Here is a 19,962-nt window from a genome sequence, read left to right as displayed (position 1 = left end):
GCAGACATGTCCAGCAGGGCCACAGCTCTCCTAGGAAACCTGCCTGCCTATCACTCTGGCCGAGTGTGGGCCTCGGGTAACCACGCTCTGCCCCCACAACTCTACCCCTATCTCAGAGTGGTGGGTGGGCACCTGCTTCAAGACAACTGATTTTTGCACAGACCTGTGGTCCCTGAGTGGCCCACACAGAAAATCCAACCACATTCCCTCTTGGGACTGGGAACTGAGAAGTGAGCCTGTTAGTGGGCGAAGAGCAGACGCACAGAGAAGGGCTGAGTTGCGGCAGGTAGCACGTGGGGTGTGGGGCCCCAAACCCTTCTGGTCCCAGACCTTCTCCCTCCTTGCCCTGTGCATTCCCACAAAGGCTGCCCACCCCTTACATGAGTTAGCTAAGCTGAGTCTCTCTTCTTTGAGACCCCCAAAACCTAGTGAGGCCCCCGATCCTGAAGCTGCTGCAGGACTGGCAGCAATTCACAGGAACACACGATGTGTGGAGATGAGAGGAAACAGATGCTAGACAGGGTCTAACATTTACAAGCCCTGGGTGCAAAGTCACGTCTTTTCCAGCTTAAGGCCTAGTCATAATTAAAGTCTTCTTCACTTTGAAGGAACAGAACAAACCACAAGGGGAAAAAAGATCAAACACATCAACCAACTTTTAACTTAAGAGAGTTTAGACTCCTTTCAGCAAAGCACCTATCAAGGATGCCACCCAGCCAAGAGGCCATCGAGGCCCACTGCCTGCCCCACGCAGCCCTCCCCTTGGTGGCCACGTTCCTGGCAAGTGAAGCCCATATGGGAGATGACTGTTTTAATGCCACCAAGTACTTGAAAGGACGGTCGTGTACCAGGTGTGTTAACATTTGCTCCTGGGGAGCAGGCCAAGACATATGGGTGTCCCATACTTGCTAAGACATTGAAATGGATACCCTTTAGATACTGGTGCAGATGGGAGGGATGCAGAAGCCAGAAGCAATACTCAGCCTGACCTCGATCAGGTGGAACAATTCTGCTTGAGCCCAAACTTGCATCTCCCATGGAAGCTGTGCAGCAAACAGCTTCTGACTCCTGAGAAGACAGCTTCATGACTACCTGTGTGGCTCAAGCATGACCCTCCAGGTCTCACTCTCTTCCCAAATGGCTCATTGATCCAAGTGATTCCTTTGATCCACAGAACTAGCCTCCCTAGAGGTATTCTATTCAACACAGCTTCCTCCTGTTGACACATTTCCAGTGACTTGTGCTCCAGGGTCCTGCCCTCGAATCCAGCTCTGTTTGTATTACTGCATCTTAGTCCTGCACAAAACGCACCACCCCCTTCCCGTTCTGGAATCAGGGATTGTTTCCCTTCCACTTCCATTTTCTTTTTAACTAAACCCCACAGACCCTGTTACTGCTGCTCCATGACACGGTGTCCCAACCCTTGTCTATCCTGGCTGCTCTGGCTGCCATGAGGGTGCACTTGGCCTTAGTCCAATGAGCCAGGAATGACTCCTCTGTCCTCACTGAGGACAATGAGGGTGTCACCTCCTTCATTCTGCCCACCCCCTGCTCTCTTCATGCAGCCAGATAAAAATAGCTCCCCTGGCCTCCACATCATTCAGTTGTCATGCACTGTGGTCATACAAAGCCCTGCTGTTTGCACATAAACTGAGAGTAGGGTGGTCCTCCCGACTTGGACTGGCGCACGCTGGTTTTTCTCTAACATCTCACAGCCAGTTTTACACACTCGGACTTTACATGGTGCAGCTGATGCCATGAGCACCCGTCAGCCTTTGACAGGACAGCCCTCTACGAATGGAAAGTACTTTTTCAGGTACTGTTTCCTCTGGACAACCTTCTAGCCCCTTGTAAAGGACAGTCTATTCTCCTGCAAGTTCCCCTCCTTTTCTCCTTCCCGGTCCACTGAATGTCACTTCTTTCAGCCACAGAAGAAAATAACCCATGAGCCACAGTGGCTAACTTTCCTTCACTTCTGGGTCCTTCTTTATCATTGTTTCCCCTTCACACCGTGAATGCAAATAATGTCTATTATACCTGCGTCATCATGTCACAGAGCAGGGTCACAGTTTCCCTGCTAAGCCACTCCCACCCATGAGAAAGAAAGGTTCAGTGAGCTCTTACTGTCTAGGCTACTTGGGGTCCCTTCTCTTCTTCCTCTTTTTCACTCTTTCTCCACCAACATAGGCTCTAATCAGCTCAGGTTTCTAGGTTTATTACAGGCTTACCTGAACAGTGAATTTATCATCTTCGTTGGGCAGGATCCTGTAAGTGTAAACGCAATTCCGATACCTGAAATAGACCAAAGACCTTATTAGAACCCACGCAGGAACATTTTTCTGGTACCTGAAATGACGAGAATTCCTGACATGGCTCGAGGAGTCTGAGCGTGAAGTCTCTGAACTTTGGAGCTGACTGTTCTGAGGGGCGATCAGCCCTGACATACAGTGGAGCGTCAGGAAAAGGCAGGGGGGTCTTTGTGGCATGATTTACGTTGGTGCTTGACAGCTCTGCGGTCTGAGCTAAAGCCATCCACCAGCTGGAAGGGTTTCCACAACCTTGGAGTTGTCATGTAGGCCAAAGAACAGAGCCAGACGGGGTGTTTCAAATGTAAATAAGACTCCACGGGGCTAAACAAGGTGGGGATATGCTGAAAGGGTATCAGACACAGCCACAGAGAGGACCACACTGGCCAAGGAGAGGCTCTGGGTGGAGCACCTCCCTCCTCCTGAGCTACCCTCCCACCCTGTGGCCTCTCCCTGGACACTTGGCCCCATAAGTTCATACTCTCAAAGGTCAGCCACCATCCCATCAGAGACCTGGATTTTCCCCAACAGCTGGTGAGTGAGTTTTAGGATTGCTTCTAATGAGGAAGAGCCAGAGGCTCTGGATTCTCTTCTCTTTCTAGAAGCTCCACTTTCCTTTTGTTCAGGAGTCCCCAATGTGAGGGGGAGGAACAGGAGGAGGAGGAGGAGGAGGAGGAGGAGCGGGGGGAGAAGATACTTTTTACTTTTCTAACACCTTTGGGAGTAAGGGAAGTTGTCAAGTCTGAGCACCTTGGGAGAAGAACACATTGAGGGGTGGTCGAGCCGGGCCCAGAGGCATAGGGAGTTTCAGGGAACTCTATTTGGGTTTTATACTCTTAGTTGAAACTGCTGGTCTGTTCTCACCCACCATAATCTCCCCCCATTTCCTCCACTTGAGAGCCTCATGAACCTTGAACCACTCACTCCTGCTGAACCTCTAGGTGGGGACCACACTCCAACTCACAGATGCTCGTTTTGTTTCTGGGATCAAGACAATGAATAAATACCTCATTACAAAAATTTCACTTATTTAGCCTTGCTTGTGTGCCTGGCACTTCACTAAGCATTCATATGTGTTACTGTATAACTAGATTTTTAAAATTATACACTCGTCTTAAAATTTTAAGACCACATAGAAAGATATGAAATAAAAAACAAATGTCTCCTACCCCTTCTCCTGTGAGTCCAGCTTCTTAGATTTACTGCCCCCCTTTTGTAAATCATTCCAGAACTTTTAAACATGCACACAAATTTTTATTTTTTAATTTTTAAACTAGAGGCCTGGTGCACGAAATTTGTGCACGGGGGCGGGGGGTCCCCTCAGCCAAGCCTGCACCCTCTCCAATCCGGGACATCCCTCTCACAATCCGGGCCCTCTGGCTCCTAACTCCCCACCCCCCCCGTCAGCCTGATCATCCCTAACTGCCTCTGCCTGCCAGTCTGATTACCCCTAACTGCCCCCGCTCCTGGCCTGGTCACCCCCAACTGCTTCCCTCTGCTGGCCTGGTCACCCCTCACTGCCCCCACTGCCTGCCTGGTTGCCCCCAACTCTCCCCCCCTCCCCGCTGGCCTGGTTGCCCCCAACTGCCCCCCCGCCAGCCTGGTCGCCCCTAACTGCTCCCCTGCCAACCTGGTCACTCCCAACTGCCCCCCTGCCAGCCTGGTCACCCCACGCAGCCTGTTGTTCAGTCATTTGGTCTTCCTTCACTAACCCCCCTGCCAGCCTCGTCACCCCATGCAGCCTCTGTTCAGTCATTTGGTCGTCCCTCACTAACCCCCCTGCTGGCCTGGTTGCCCCACACAGCCTGCTGTTCGGTTGTCTGTCTGGTTGCTTTGGTTGTGATGGCCCCTGGCTTTTTATATATTAGGATATGTTTTTATTGATTTCAGAGAAGAAGAGAGAGGGAGAGACAGAAACATCAATGAAGAGAGAGAATCATTGATTGGCTCCCTCCTGCATGCCCCACACTGGGATCGAGCCCGCAACCTGGACATATTCCCTGACTGGGATTTGAACTGTGACCTCCTGGTTCATAGGTCAAAGCTCAATCACTGAGCCATGCCAGCTGGGCTAGATGCATGTCTTTTTAAATGCAAATAATATCATACTATATTTGTTGTTCAGAAGTGTGTGTTTTTTCTCCATGGGGCTAAACACTGAGAATATGTTTTACTTATTTTAGAGAGAAGGGAATGGAGAGAGAGATCAATGTACGAGAGAAACAGTGATGGGCCGCTTCCCATGTGTGCCCTGACCAGGAATTGAACCTGCAACCTTTCTGTGCACGGGTCGACACTCCAACTAACTGAGCCACACTGGCCAGTGCCAAAAATGTGCCTTTTTTCACACACAAAAAAACAAACATATCTTAGAAGTCTTCCCAAGTTATGTTCCACCTTTTGGCTGCACAATCATTTACTTGACTAGACCATGCTTTTTCTTATTGTAAATAATACTGCAGTGAACATCTCTGTTCCTATACTTTGCGTATATTGGTGAGTTCAAAGTTCAGTTTCCCTATCAGTAAACCAGGGTCAACAATAACACTGTATCTACACTGTTTCATGTAGACTAAGTGAATTCATATATGAAAAGCATTTAGAATAGCACTCCCACCACCTTCCTGACCACAATAAATACTCCACGCTGAGATTCCTGGTGATCCTGGACCAATCACTGGAAAGAACAGCTGAGCTAAAGGACAGGGCTCTACCCTGATAGAAACTAGCAATCGCCTCCCAATGAGGTGGTGTCACTTTTTGTTCTGCTAACCGGATATGAAAGTGTCTATTTCCCCACACCCTGCCAACTGACTGTTATCAGACATTTCAATCTTTGCAAATCTGAGAGGTGATAGCTTGCTTTATGAGAAAGGCTGAACATGTTCTCATATGTTTTGCTATTGGTATTTCTTTTTTTCATATGTTTTGCTATTGGTATGTCTGCCCCCAGCCCCTCACCTCCGGCCTCCACTCCTCCACAGAACCTGCCAGACAAATGCCAAATAGCTGGAATCCTACTGTGCTTTTATCTTTCACCTCTAGTCCTAATGACACTTCCTCCTGGGAACATGCAAATGAGGACAGGACAAGAACCGCCTCTTATATGGCTGAGGGCGGCTAATTTGTGGAAGAGGTTGACCAGGGCCAAAACATTAGCTTGTAGGCAGAAAGAAAGAACATAGTCACAAGGAGAGGGACAGAGACAGCCGCACAGAACAGGAAGGCCCTTTATGACTTTTTCAAAGATGTTCCAGACACTGAAACAAAGAAGCAGCTCCACATGACTTAAATAGATCAAAAGCAAGTACAAGAGGAAGAGGGATACTTTGCTCTGGACAGTCACATCTCAGCCGCTCCAGTGCCTGGGGCAGATAACGTGTTCCTGGGACCAAATCTGTTTAGATCTTCAAGGGAAACTGACGCACACACACACAACCCACACGGAGCAGTCATTCCAGACTGCATACCATGGGGTGCTGGGGGCTCACAGCGAGTGGAGGAGGCACTCTCCAGCTTCCCTGACCAGCAGCTGCATTTCAGTCTGGTCCTATATGGATACATGTGTACATGCCTGTACACACAGTATGCCCATGGATATATGTATATATATATTCACACACACAGAGAATATTACATGGAAAATGTTTAGAGTGAAGATTCCACAACTAAATCATCTTTTACAGCTACTGCTCTAGAACATAATCCAGATAACATACCCATTGCTGTCTGGAAAAATCAATTGTGAAGGCTGAGCAACGTGAGAGGAGGAAATCTAATTAGAAGGGTAACCTGGAGTCCCAGAGTCAGCATTAAACACCACAAGAGGTGTTATTTGTAATACATAATTGAACCCAAACCATTTGGGTCCCGGTACTTGGGAATACAATGTTTTTCTAATTAATGGGCAGGGGAATGTGCAATGAGCAGGCCAGGGAGGAAGGACCTGGTCTGCCGACGCTTGTTCTCGCCATCTCCCACGGGGCCCAGGCCCGCTGCGGCCACCAGCACTGACCTCACCTCTCACACGCTGCACTCCTTCTGGCTTCCTAGGAGCCTAGGACTTCAGTCCTCAGCACCTCCCTCCCAAATCGGAACTAGTCACTCTGGAGATGGCCTCCATTCCGTCTCACTTTATCTTCACTCTATCTGGTTTCATTTGGTGGTTATTCCCAGCATCCATGCCCCAGACCACTTTCTCCCTCAGGCTTCCAGGCACTGAGTCCTGGTCCCAGCAGCCACTGCCACAGTGTGCCACTCATGTCCTCTTCCTGCCTCATCTCTTTGAGCACTTCCTCTGAGGAGGCCCCACAAGACAGCTCGGTGTCTCCCGGCAGCTCCTTCGGGCCTCCAGGAAGTTACAGAAGTGACACGCTGCCTCCATTCTCCTCCTTCTTTCTGTGAATTCTCTTCACAGACGGGCCCTGTACTCCTGAGATGTCACTATTCACATTATAGCTTATAAACAAGAGCAGCCGGCGTTCAGTAGGTGCTTACCATGTGCTGGCCTTGGGTTATATGTGTTACCCAGATTCCCCCATTTTATCCTCTGAGTAATCCAATGACCACAACAGAAAGACACATAACTCAATTTTTGAAATGGGCAAAGGATATGAATAGACATTTCTTCAAAGAAGAGATAAGATACAAATGACCAAGAAGCACGTGAAAAGCCACTCGACATGGTTAATCATCAGGGAAATGCAAATCAAAGTCACAATGAGATGTCACTTCACACCCACGAGGATGGTTATTATCAAAAAGATAATAGTAAGTGTTGGTGAGGATGTGGAGAGATTGGAATCCTCCTCCACTGCTGGTGGGGATGTAAAATGATGCAGTTGCTATGGAAACAGCGTGGCAGGTTCTTAGGAAGTTAAACAGAGACTTCCCATAACCCAGCAGTTCACCCAAGATAATAAAAATCATATATCCACACAAAAACTTGTATGTCAATGTTCACCATAGCATTATTCACAGTATCCAAGAAGTAGAAACAACCTAATGTCCATCAACTGGGGAACAGGTAAATATCCACACAACAGGCTATTATCTACACTAATAAAAGAGTAAGATGCAAATTGACTGTACCTTCACGACACCCACCAGCCAATCAGGAGTGAGCGTGCAAATTAACCCAACAAAGATAGTGGGTTAATTTGTATATGCAGGTGCCATGGCGATGACACAGGTGTTCCACACTGCCCCCAGCCTCTCCGGGCCTCTGGGCAGCGTGGGAAGGCAGAAAGGGGGCTCCCGGCTGGAGCAAAGGTGGTGCTGGCAGCCAGGGAAAGGAAGGCCCATTCTTGCATGAATTTTCCTGCATCAGGCCTCTAGTTTAGCTATAGAAAGGAAGGATTTGTGCTGCAACATAGATGGACCTTGAAAACATTATGCTAAGTGAAAAAAGCCAGACGCAAAAGACCACATATTGTCTGATTCCATTTTATGAAATACCCAGAAGAGGCGAACGGTTAGAGAGAGAAATTAGACTAGTGGTTGCCAGGGGCTGGGAGGAGTGTGCACAGGGAATGACTGCTAAGGGGTACAGGGTTTCTTTGGGGGATGATATGATGAAACTATTCTAGAATTAGAAAGTGGCGATGGTTCACAACATTATGAATGACTAAACACTATGGAATTATACACTGTACAAAGGGTGATCTTATGGGATGTGAATTATATCCCAGTAGAAAAATTAACCCCATGAGTGGGCATTTCACCAGTGAGGATGCTGGGGGTGTGTACGGAGGCTAGCGTCTCACAAAGGCTAGAATTCACATCAGAGCAACCACAGAGGACTCCCTCATAAGGACTGTGCCACATGGCATGAATTAGGGGGAGAACAGACCTCCATCAATGGGTGGGGAGGAAGCCCTGGCTGGGAGGAGCACATCTCATCCCCATGCGTGGGTTCACACTCCAGGAGGTGGGACCATTCAACAGAGAAGAGCTGATGTCTGTGCACAGATGAGTTTAACCTGTCAGGTAGGCAAGCTTGCGAAATGACCAAAGTCAGAGCCCACATTGGAGGGAAGGATTGCCCTGGGATGCTGGGCATGGGCACAGACATTTGACTTTACCACAGTTGTTACAAGTCACTGCCCATAGAAGATTCCAGGAATCCACCATCCAGTGGCCTTCGTGGCCTGCCCTCCCTCCCGGGCTTGCACAGAGAGAAAACTCAGGGGCGTTGTCCTTGGAAAGACTCTTATGCAAACCAGACTTCAGGAGCTTGTGGTCCTCCAGCTCTGCTACTGGCCACTGTCTGTGCCAGCATCTCTCCCCCCGCCCCCCACCACCCGCCCCTTTCTGTCAATACCAGGTACAAAAAACAGCACTTTTCTTTGCATTTGCACAAAAATAATTCATGAGCAGTGTCAGCTTTACCACATCTTTGAAAGGGGATTGAAGGAAAGAGGATTCTATCACAACCATTCACACCACAGGAAATGGCTTCATACCTCTCCTGGACCTTTCTGCCCGCCCAAGCCCTCTCTGTGGTTCTTTCACCAGGGGTCTCTCCTCCAGGCCTCCCTCCCCCCAACCCCACCCATAACCAGGCTTGCTGGCTCCTCCCTGCTTCATCCTCTCAAGAACAGCATGAGTTCAAATCCTGGCCCTTCCATTTATTAGTCCTGTAAACATGGCTTGTCACCTCCCTCAGTTTCTGCATCTGTACAGTGGGAATAATAATAGCACTTTGTCCAAAAGCCATTGTGGACAATAAGTGAGGCAATACACAGAAGGAGCCTAGAATAGAGCCTGGCACACATTACACCCTTTAGGAGTCTTTTGCTGTTATTTTTAGGCAGAACAGGTTAGTAAACACCTTTTGTTAGTGGAGCAAGGTTTGGAGCCTGCTCTTTCTCAGGGGGACTGTCACACTCCTCTTCCCAAAACAGGTAGAATGCCTTTTCTGAGGGCCTTTGATGGCTGTGTCCTTCTTATGCTTCTTCATCTTTCTGGCTCTGCCAATAAGGCCACCAAGTCCAGGCTGCCTGGTACACTGTCCCCGGGGAAGGAGACTGGGCAGGCCATATGCTGAGGAAAACTGAGGCTGCCTCCCTGCCACAGCTGCTGGACCGGACTGTGGCTTCTGAGCCAAAGGCAGCAGTGCATGCCCCTCCCCCAGCAGGGGAGCCAACTCTCTCCAGTGTGGTTTGGTGGGAGCACTACCCAACTAGGCAGCTCCACATTGGATGATGAACCCAGTCCCAGCAGACGCTCTGGGGGCCCAGGATCCTCTCGCAGGGAGGGCAGGTTGTAATCCCCACAACCCTGGGCCATTGTTCTCATTCTGCCTGTGTAGCCCAGGCAAGAGGAGGCCGTCCCTGGCTGGCCCTTACATTGATGGATTCCCAAAGGCATATTTCTTCTCTGCAGCACAACACAACTGACAGGTGCACTGGGCCCTGCATAGAAGTACAGTCCTGGCAGGAGAGGAGGGCATGACCTTGACGGCCTCTTAGCATGCCTCATCCAGGACAGGCTGGGCAGCCCCCAAGTGCCCTGGAGACTCCCTACAGTGGGGCCAACTCTGCTGGCCAAGTAAAGCGGACATAGACCTTACCCAGGAGAGCCCACTGTCACTCATGTTCTCAACACCCTCATCATAGATGACAGAGCTGGACCCAAACCATGTGGTCGGCAGCCTGGGGTCTTCCCCCTCCAGCTCTCTGTACCCAAAGATGGGCCCCCAGGGTCTCCCCAAAGCAGAGCTTTCTGATCTGCTAAGGAGAGAGCTGGGCTTTCCTGCCACTGGCAGGTGGCAGATGGCAGGGCTAACCTCTCCAGAGGAAGTACAGGTTTGCTAGGCCTGGGGTGAATGTGACTCTCAGGTCACGCGGGCAGCACTGAATTACAGCCTTATCTTTGGTGCCCCCCCCCCCTTCCAGTTCCATTTAAATAGTCAAATCCTGTCCTCTTTTCTGAGCATGAAGGCCACTTCTGGGAAGCTCTACTCAGTTCCTGGAGCTCCAACACACTGCCTACATCAGCAGTTGGACCCCCGCCATCCCCTCACCAGGGGGCACCAGGAAGAAGCTCTGGCCACATGGGAGGGCACAGGAGGATGAGGTGAGGGCCCCCTGGGCGGTAAGGTCTTTTCCATGTGGGTATTTCTAGAGCAGGAGATGTGGCTTCCTCCAGCCGCCCTGGCTCACTTTTAGGGCAGGGTTATTAAGAGGCCCTGACCTCACACCTGCACCACGCAGGGCCCTGCACTCTCGCTGACTTCCTGACAGCAGAGGGGTGAGCGTCACTTCTGAAACTGAGGAAAGCCCAGCTGCTCTTCCCCCAGCAGGGTCCCCAACACCAGGCCAGGGACCAGGATGGCGGGGGACCAGCTTTTCACTGTACACGGAGAACAGAGAAAACTGAGGATGGTGGGTTATTTTTCAGGAAATTAAACCTATTTGATTTAAAGGATTGGCTTTTTAAATTTTTTATCTTAAAGAGTGTGTTCTTTCCGCTTCTTTGGTGTTAAAGGACGCTTTCTTTCATGAAATGAGCTGTTGGGAGGTGGCAGCTGTCCCTCATTTAGTTAGTTTTAAAATCTCTTTAATTGGCAAAATTAAGGGTAGCAGCAAAATGAGGAGGTCTCCCAGCTTTGGGGGAAATTTGGTGTCCATGGTATCCGCCAGCCCACAGTGGTTCCTGACCCCTCAGGAAGGTGGCTTTCCCCACAAACTGAAGAGAAAGGGGAGCCCTGGGCCTGGGGGTGGGGGGAGGTGGGGTGAAACCTGGCCAAGGGGCGGGGCTCCCGGGAAGGGCTCCAGCCCAGGTGTCTGGGGCTTTGGGGATGGGAGGCGGACAAGTCCAGACTTGGGCTAAGAGGGAGGTGGACATCTGTGGGCAGGGCACCATGGGCCTCCTCCCTAAGGTGCAGACCCCGAACATCTGCTGCGGGTCTGAGAGGAACTTGATGCGTGCGAGGGGAGTGGAGGGGAGGAGAGATGGAAGAATGAACACGGGAAACCAGGCCTGGACCCCAGTTTGCTACCAGCTAGCAGGGCAGCACTGACAAAGGCCTCAAGCCCTCTGAGCTCCATCTGCTCACCTGCAAGGTCAGGGGCCTTCAGACCAGAGGTTCCCGAGGCGTCTGGCCCCAGCTCTGGCTGGCATGACACTCTCAGTCTGCAGTGAGAGAGACCCGCATTCCACATGTGCAGCCTGAGCACCAGTGCAGCCCGTCATACAAATCAGGGAGCTGAAGCCCTCTCCCTGCAGAAGGCTGGCACACAGGGACACCTAAGGAATCAGCCCTGACCACGGGCCTGCCGGGACAGGGGACAAATCTACACGGGCCAGTGGAGTCCCATCAGAACCTCCTTACCCGTTCCAAGGCCCCATTGGTGGGTCCCCACAGGAGCAGTGTCTGCAGGGAAGTCTGGGCCTGAGTCCCTTGCCCGGAGTATGAGAGGAGGCGGCGGGGGTGGAGCTCAGGAAGCTGGCCTTGGGAGGTCAGGCCGCTGTGAGCCTGGGTTATTTTCTAAGTACTCCCAGCTGGGCCTTGTAAGCACTATGGTCTCCCTGGCTGTTACCTGGAACCTATCCTCATACCTGGCTTGACAGGGACAGAAGTCTGATTGTCTGGGGCAGCCACTGGGGGCAGATGGCCCTGGCTTTGACTATGGTCACGCATTTAACCTGTCTGAGCCTCAGTCTCTTCATCTGCAAAGTGGGTGAGAACAGGACCTGTACTTCAGGTTGTCGTGAGGATGAAATGGGATAATGCACAAATGCTTAGACACGATGCTCGAAACAGGACCGTGTTCGGTGACCCACTTTCGCTCCTGCCTGGAGAAGGGCAGGGCCCTGCCAGCTCAGAGCGGCCTTTCTGCAAGCCCAGGGCCACTGCTGAGAGGTGCCTGTGGACACACCCTTCACCCACCAGGCCCTGGCGCTGCCCGAGGCCCCAGCTGGATGGTTGAACCACAGGGCTGTGTGTGTGTGGGGGGGGGGGGGGGGCGCTCCTTTAGATATGGGTCAAGAAGGGTATTTTTAAAAGGAACCTTCAGCAAGTGGCGGGTTCCTCAGTTGTTAGGACAACTGGCCCATTCAGCAACATCTAGAGTGGTGGAGCGGGAAGTTCTCGCCGCAGAGAGGCCCCAACGGGAGGGGACGCAGCCGAGCGCGGAGACAAGGAGGAAAGAGGCTGTAGCTGCCTGTGACGGTGACTTCCTCTGTGCGCAGGGCCCCAAATGCCACGTCTGGGTGAACTGAAAGTCCTTTCTGGAGTGAACCCACCCCATACGCGTGGTTCCCCCGATAACGGTTTTCTCCAGGGGCCTGGAGCCTGGGCATGGGAGGGCCGCCTCGCCACATCTGTTCTCCCTGACGTTTCCACACCGGGCATCTGCGAGCAGCCCCTGAGCTGACCGAGCTCTGACACACCCACCCCCCTGGAGCCCTGAGCTTCCGCCAACCTCACAGAGCCTGCACCCCTTCTCCTGCCCCTGGAGCCCCGAGGACGCTGCCCACCCGGGCAGCTGCGGTGTGTGACCAGGCCTCGGGGTGGCTCTGGAGGGGTCCAGCACTGCCAAGCCTGAACTCCGGGCACAGCGGTGCACCTCAGGCCTCGGCGGGCCCCGACAAACCCGGGCAGTGTGCAAGCCGGACCACTCCATGCCATAGATAGAGACCCCGACTCAGTGCCGGGCCCTGGCTCAGCCCCCAGCTGGTTTCCCCACTCTGGGCGGCACCTGAGCATCTCTGTGCCCGGGGGCAGGGGAGGCCAGGCCGGGCGGACGGAGGGCACTGGCGGGGACGAGCATTGTACTCACAGCACGCAGAGCGCGTAGGCCCGGGAGATGGACTCGCTGGCGCGCACGAGGAAGCTGCCGTCCTTGCCGGTCCTGGAGAGCAGCTCCTCCGCCTTGGAGCGGGTGATGTTGCCATGGTTCCAGCAGGGGACCATGGCGGGCGTGGGCCTCCTGGGCAGGGCCGGGCGGGGCCGGCAGCCTCCCCCACGACCAACTAACCACCAAGGCGAGCGGAGGCCCCTGTGCTGCCACCCCCTCTTGTCCCCTCTCTGTTGCCCCGGCTGCTGCCACCAGCTCACTGACCGACGACTTCCTGTTTCAGGCGCTTTGCGAGGGAAAGGAAACGAGCTGCAGAGAACTTCCTCATTGCAGAGACCAAGCAGGAGCCCGGTCCTCCACCTTCCCACCCCACCCGCCCGCCCTTTTTCTCCTGGGATGGGACTCAGTCCTCGGAGGGTCAAACGCCAGCTTAAGTCCTGGGGGAACTGGCAGCTCCTTTGGTGTCAGGGGGCTCAGCTGGCTGCTGCAGAAGCAGGACCTGACAGGCGTGGACATGCCAAAGCTGTGGCCATTCAGAAGCCTGTCCCTCTGTCCACGTGGGGTGGCCACGCCCTGAACAGATCTCTCAGCCTTCTTCCCTACCCCAGGGCTTTTCGACTCACTGACCCTCCGGCCCACAACATAACCAAGGAACAGAGGCTCCCAGGGCAGGGCTTCTCAGCTGGGTCTCAGCCCGCACAGGGCTGGATTAAATGGAGGGGGAGGGATACAGTCAAGCCCTCCTCCCCGTATCGGAGACTCGCGGTCATTCAGACACCATACAGCCCTGGGTACCGGAGGGACCTTGGGTGACACCACATGATGGTTCCAAGGGCCCAGGTGGCCGCTCTGTGACACCTTTACACTCATCCTCCGGGGCTGGTGAGTGTGAAGGACCTGGGGAAACCTGTTCTCCATGGCAACATAAATGCAGGCTGGGTTTTTACCTATGGGTCTTTCCAGAGCACCCAGGAAACCCACACATCCCCAGGGGCAAGCTGGCCACCTGGCCAACAATGATGCTCCTTCCTGCATTCTGTATCGGGGGTGGCCAGGCATGGCTGTCTTTGCCCACAGCTCAAAGGGAAGCTGCCTCCACGGGGCCACCATCCAGGACCAGCAGACGGAGGACTCCAAAGTGGCATCCACTCCTTGGTCCCCAAACGGGCTGCCCTCAATCCCCACCCAAGTCAGACCCACCAGGGTGAAGGGGTAAGTGCTGACCTACTGCACAAAGGAGCCCCCCAATTCCACACTTAGGCCTTCCCCCACAGGACATGACAAGAGAATCCCCTCCAGGGCCTGAGCCAGGCCTCTACCTTGAGGAAAGTAGCCCCTAAAGGAGCTCATGTGTGCCACAGGGTCCCCGCACCTGCAACCCACAGCAGCACACACAGCAGGAGATTCCGAGTGAGCAAAGTGCTCCCATCCAGGTGGACTGACCCCATTCTGATTCTGAGGCCAAGAGCAAGTTTGTTCCGCCCCCTGCCCACTTCTGGGCTCCAGGCGAAGTTCCTTTTGGAAACTCTGAGTCCAGAGAACTCCCATCCTCACCCCCACCTCCCCAAGCCAGTTTCTCCTAAGCCCCCTCCCTAGCTCCTCCCACTGAACCTTCAGCAAGCCCGTATCAGGGGCCCTCTGGGCAGGCCCTGATTGGGCGTGGAGACTCAGTGGAGATGAGAGTTGGCCTTCATGCTTTGGCCTTTCCCAAGACAGCTGGGCCCTGGGTCTGCCAACTCTCCAGCAGCCACTAGTGGAGGCCTCTTCTTCCCTCACCCCCACCTCAGCTCTACCCAACGCTGATGCTCCCACCATGTTCTCCCTTCCCTGCTGACCTGCACCACCTTCCACCCTGCTCTCAGACTCAAAGCCCCTAGGTCACTCTAGGGTCCATCAAAAGAAGGCTCCATCCAAAATTCTGGCCCCTTGGTGCCTTGACCAATGCATCCCTAGAGTCCCTCCATCACTTTTTACCTATAACCATCACCCCCCCACCCACTTTCCAGCTTCCCACCCTCCCTCTCTCATGCCTCTGTTCTCACTGAGTCCTACATCTCAGCAGACTTGTTGGACAGTGGGCCTGTCCTTACCATTTGACTCGTGTGATTTTCCTTTGACACACATATGACACCTGCTTGACACATACATGACACACATGTTTCCCTAATTTGTAAGGCTCATCCCATCTTCACTTCCTTCCCAACCCAATTGCCTAAGCCATCTGACATGGTCAGCTTCCTTGTCCCTCTGATCTTATCCCCCGCTTCAGAAAATCCCAACATCTAGATCAGGGTTGCCCTTAGCAGTGGGTGGGGCCTGGGTAAATACTTTTTGCAAGGCCTCATCTACATAAACAACGTACTAAAAACTTGTGTTATGAAATTAATGGACCCACTGAGGTACCGTGATTTATCAAAGAAGATCTAGAATAGTGGACAGAGAGGAGGTAAGTTGTGTATATTCGATGTCTAATCAGTGTACGTGAAGCATCTTCATGATGTCAGGTCCTCTTTTCTAGTTCAGTTTTAGTTTCCTACTGACAAACATCATTCCTGGCTGTTTGTGTATCTCCTACAGCGAGATGAGGGTAGCAGTGTAAGCCTGTCCATTTTGAGATGACACCGATCTTGCCTCTGCGTTTCCCAGCGCCATTGATCTATTGCTGGGTGCTTCATTACCCACGATGCTGCTTCATCCATGGTGCCAGCATGAATACCAGCTTCCAGTAATTCCTTCTGAGGTTGCTTTTTGCTTTGTAGATAAACACAGATGCATGTCTTGCCCAGAGCATGCAAAAAATTATTAACAATAATTTATTTTTTGGTCATGTTAAAGCTCCTTTTCTGAATTTATAGCATAAACATAGAACAACACATCTTCTAACCAGCTTCTCTTGAATTTGGGGGCCATAATCAACATGTTGCTATATGGTGATCTCTTTCACTGATGACAACATCCCTGCCTTGCACACATGAGAGCAGTCCCATTCTCAAGGAATGACCATCCCCACCGGGCATGATTAAGATCAACCTGGAGAGCTCAATGTCAGCTGATTGGAGGAGCCCACAGGCAGTGAAGAGCAATGGTTTCAAAAGCCATTAGAGGAGATGCTGCTGCCTGACACATGGACAGGGACCTCCAGAGTGGGTAGAGTGACTGCCCAAGTGCTGTTGGCAGGTGTGCAGAGGGCAAGAAACACCTGCCACTCTCCCTGCCATCCTCATTGCTATTGGATGGAGGCAGCGCCATGGGTGGAACACTGCAGGTGAGTAGTGACCTGGGAGCAATTCAAGGCCAGGGATTGCCTATGAACCATTAGTTGCCCAGAACCCTAAACATGTCTTATGTTTGATGTAAGAGTCACCCCAAATCAGCATCTCAGCAGCATTCTAGTCACCCAATCTTGTGCCATTGCACAGAGGAAATACTACCCTGCTCCCAAGGCTGTACTCTTGAATCACACCCAGCCACGGGGCTCCAGAAAGATCCCATAGACTTGAGTCTCAGAGCTCTTTGGGGCATCTGGGCAACCCTACATGTAGGGGAGAGAGTTGGAAAGCACCTGACAGGGAAAAGGTAGGATCAGGGCTCATGTGGGCTCAGATTCAGACCAAAGCACTTGACCCAACTGCACTGCCAGCCCTGGCCAGTCCCAGGCGCTGGAAGGGGACTTGGAATATCTCTAGGAAGTCAGGGAAGTGAGCAGCATCAGGGTGGTCTGGCAGACACCAAGGCACGGTCACTTGGTCTAGAAGCTCTGGGAAGAAGAGATGAAACCTCAGTGTTGAAGAAGTGAGCTTATGTGGCGGTGTCCCCCTGCCTTCCTTCTCCTCACAAGGAGTCTCAATTTCACTTCTGCTACTGGCATCTTCAAGTAGGCCTTTCCAGATCCTCTCTTGGACCTCTGCAGACACAAATTTGGTGCCAATTTGGTTTAACAGTGCCTAAGCTTGGGGCCTGGAGCATCCTGAAGAGTAGGCAGGTGAGGTCTCAGTCCACAGCCCCGTCAACCCTCTTCCCCTCACAGCTCTGATAACTATTTCTGAGCTGTAAATCATTCCCTGGAATTACACACAGGTGAGGCCAGGGTCTGAATCCTGGCTCTGCTACAAATATCTAGCATCTGAATCTCAGTTTGCACCTCTGTGCAGTTATGGAAGGTGCCTGGTGCAAAGTAGGTGCCTGAGGTGGCCCTCCTGATCGATGCTTGGAGGGCAGAGCCTGGGTTGGCTCCAACCTGCAACCAGCATCAGTGACCATCGCCATTGGCTTACCAACCCAGGTGTGAAAGAGGATGAGATTCTATCAAGTGCTCTTTCCCTGCAACTAATAATAACCTAATTGGGTCAGGTTCTGAGCCTAGTGATCCCTGCCATCTGGGGGGAAACTCTAGCCCCATCCAAGAGTTCAGGTGTGACATTCTGTAAAGCCCCAACTCTCATGTTCCCATAGGAACAATGCCAACAGGGATAGAGGTGATTTCTCAAGAGGTTCAAAAGCCAACAGTGTCCTAATTGTGCTCAAGGACATCCATGAGCTGCTCTGTCCTTTCACTGAAGATACCAGAAAATCAAACTGGTGAACAGCAATAAGGAGTTTGACTCTGGGAAGAATCACATCCACAAAAATAACTTGGGTCTTTTGCCAAGGCTGTTAAGAACATGGGGAAGTAGTCATAATAATACAATGGTAAGAAAAAAAAAATCAGGAAACCAATGGAAGATATTGATTCCAATGATGGAAAAACTTTATTTCAGAAAATCACTGATTTTGAAGAGTCCTCAGGTGGCAACTCTACAAGTACTTTTTTTTTCTTCCTTCTACTTGTCCTGGTTTGCTTTGTGATCACACGCTTTTTATAATAATACAATTAAGTGAATAAAGACAACTCTGGTACCTGAAGTGTGTGTGAATTCCTCCGGGAGAGCTTGGCTTCATGTGAACTGCTGGTGGAGTCCCCAGAGACACACATCCCTCAGGATTCATAGAGACTGACCCTTTTCTTTAATCTTTTTTAAATTAAAAAGTAACTCGTGCTCACACTAAAAATTCAACTAGCACAGTGAAAAGTAAGTTCTCCTGCTTGCCCAGATGCCCAGTCCCATTGCCCCCAGGCCAGCATCTTGGGTATTCTTGCAAAACTCTCTATGCATATACCTGTACAAGCATATTTTTGCAAGGCCTCTTTTCTTTTTACCCTGTGTGCACCTTGCTCTTTTCATTAAACAATATTCTGAACATTTCATGGAGGTTTTTGTGTTGGTCACACTTTTTTTTTAAAGCCAGCATACCATTCTGTGCCATAGCATAATTCATGGTACCAATCTGCTGTTGGACACGCACAGGGTTTCCGGAGTTCGCTATCACAAACCATGGCACAGTGCACACATATGGCCAGATCTCTATGTACTATGCAGTCAGGGTGCCTGCTAGGTAAATCCCCAGAAGAGCAACCCAGGTTCAAAGGCAGAGCACACTTTCAGTTTTGATCAATTATGCTGTATTTTCTTCATTTTTTAAAAATATATTTTTATTGATTTCAGAGAGGAAGGGAGAGGGAGAGAGAGATAGAAACATCAATGATGAGAGAGAATCATTGATCAGCTGCCTCCTGCATGCCGCCTACTGGGGATCGAGCCCACAACCAGGTATGTGCCCTTGACCAGAAGCAAACCCAGGACGCTTCAGTCCACAGGCCAACGCTTTATCCACTGAGCCAAACCAGCTAGGACTATGCAGTACTGTATTCTAAAGTGGTTGCACCTCCTGGATGGCATGACTCAATAGTTGAGTGTCAACTTATGAACCAGGAATTGCGGTTCGATTCTTGGTCAGGGCATATGCCCGGGTTGTGGGCTCGATCCCCATTGTGGGGAGTGCAGGAGGCAGCTGATCAATGATTCTTTCTCATCATTGATGTTTCTATCTCTCTCTCCCTCTTCCTTCCCCTCTCTAAAATCAATAAAAAAATATTTTAAAAAAATAAAGTGATTGCACCAGATGCCATACCCACCATCTGTGAGAATCAGCCCAGAGGGGCAATTCTGGAGTACCCACTTTAAGTGACTTGCCTGAACATCCCACTTATGAAACAGATTTTAAGAAACAGGCCCTGGTGACTTTTTCCAAAAAGATTCTTGACTTTCATCACAGTCTTCATTTAAATATGAGCTGTCCCCTGTATCTAAGACATGATTTGAATTTTTACAAAAAAATGTATAAATTTTCTTTCCGAGAAAGCTGCCTGGATGTTTCCTGAGCCGAACATGGAAAATATGAAGGTTCTAGCTCAATAAACTTGAAGGCCCTGGTAACTTTGCATCTTTGTGGCCAAGGCCCACACCTAGGGTATAAAGCAAAACACCCCCAGTGATCTCCCCAAGGTAACCATGTTGCCATAGCAACTGTCCTCTCCTGGTTCTCTGCTCCCAGGTCAGATTTGCCAAATTGTGGAGGTAGCAACTCTCTGGCCCTGAGCCAAGCCATTGCCGCACAGGTCAGCCTGCCTGGCTGCTGCTGTCCCATGCTGGGCGGCCACTGCCCAGGCCCCTGTGCAGCCTCCAACCTCTGTTCCGGTCCTGAGCACTTCCCAAGCCTGAATCATGACAACCCTCTTTGGCAGGGTCTATGACTGCATTTCCTAAACGCATTTTCTGCCAACAGCCACTCACTTTCCGCAGTGATTACGTGTCAAGCTCCTTTCCAGCTTCATATTCTGCTGCTTCTTCTGTGCTGTCAGCAGTGCTCCTGACCAATGCACCAAAACAAGACACATACCGCCCTGCTGGTTCCAGCCTCATTGCCATCAGAACCTCTGCCCACTGTCGTCTCCTGTTCTCTTCCTCCTGTGT

At 51.4% G+C, this 19,962-nt stretch overlaps 1 protein-coding gene across 1 annotated transcript in view; it reads right to left on the bottom strand.

Annotated features, from left to right (window-relative positions):
* The window catches only part of INPP5D (inositol polyphosphate-5-phosphatase D), a 96,506-nt gene extending 83,143 nt beyond the window's left edge, over nt 1-13,363 (bottom strand). The window contains exons 1-2 of the mRNA XM_079782187.1: nt 13,094-13,363; nt 2,229-2,292 (exon numbers count right to left, since the gene is read on the bottom strand). Coding sequence (XP_079638313.1) covers nt 2,229-2,292; nt 13,094-13,227 — 198 coding nt within the window. The 5' untranslated portion in view covers nt 13,228-13,363. The remainder of the gene's footprint in view (nt 1-2,228; nt 2,293-13,093) is intronic.
* Between the last annotated feature and the right edge of the window lie 6,599 nt (nt 13,364-19,962).

This window comes from Cnephaeus nilssonii (assembly GCF_951640355.1).
Source record: "Cnephaeus nilssonii genome assembly, chromosome: 10".
Taxonomy (NCBI): Eukaryota; Metazoa; Chordata; class Mammalia; order Chiroptera; family Vespertilionidae; genus Cnephaeus; species Cnephaeus nilssonii.
Note: the sequence above shows the minus strand (reverse complement) of the source record. Positions and strands in the feature narration are given on the sequence as shown.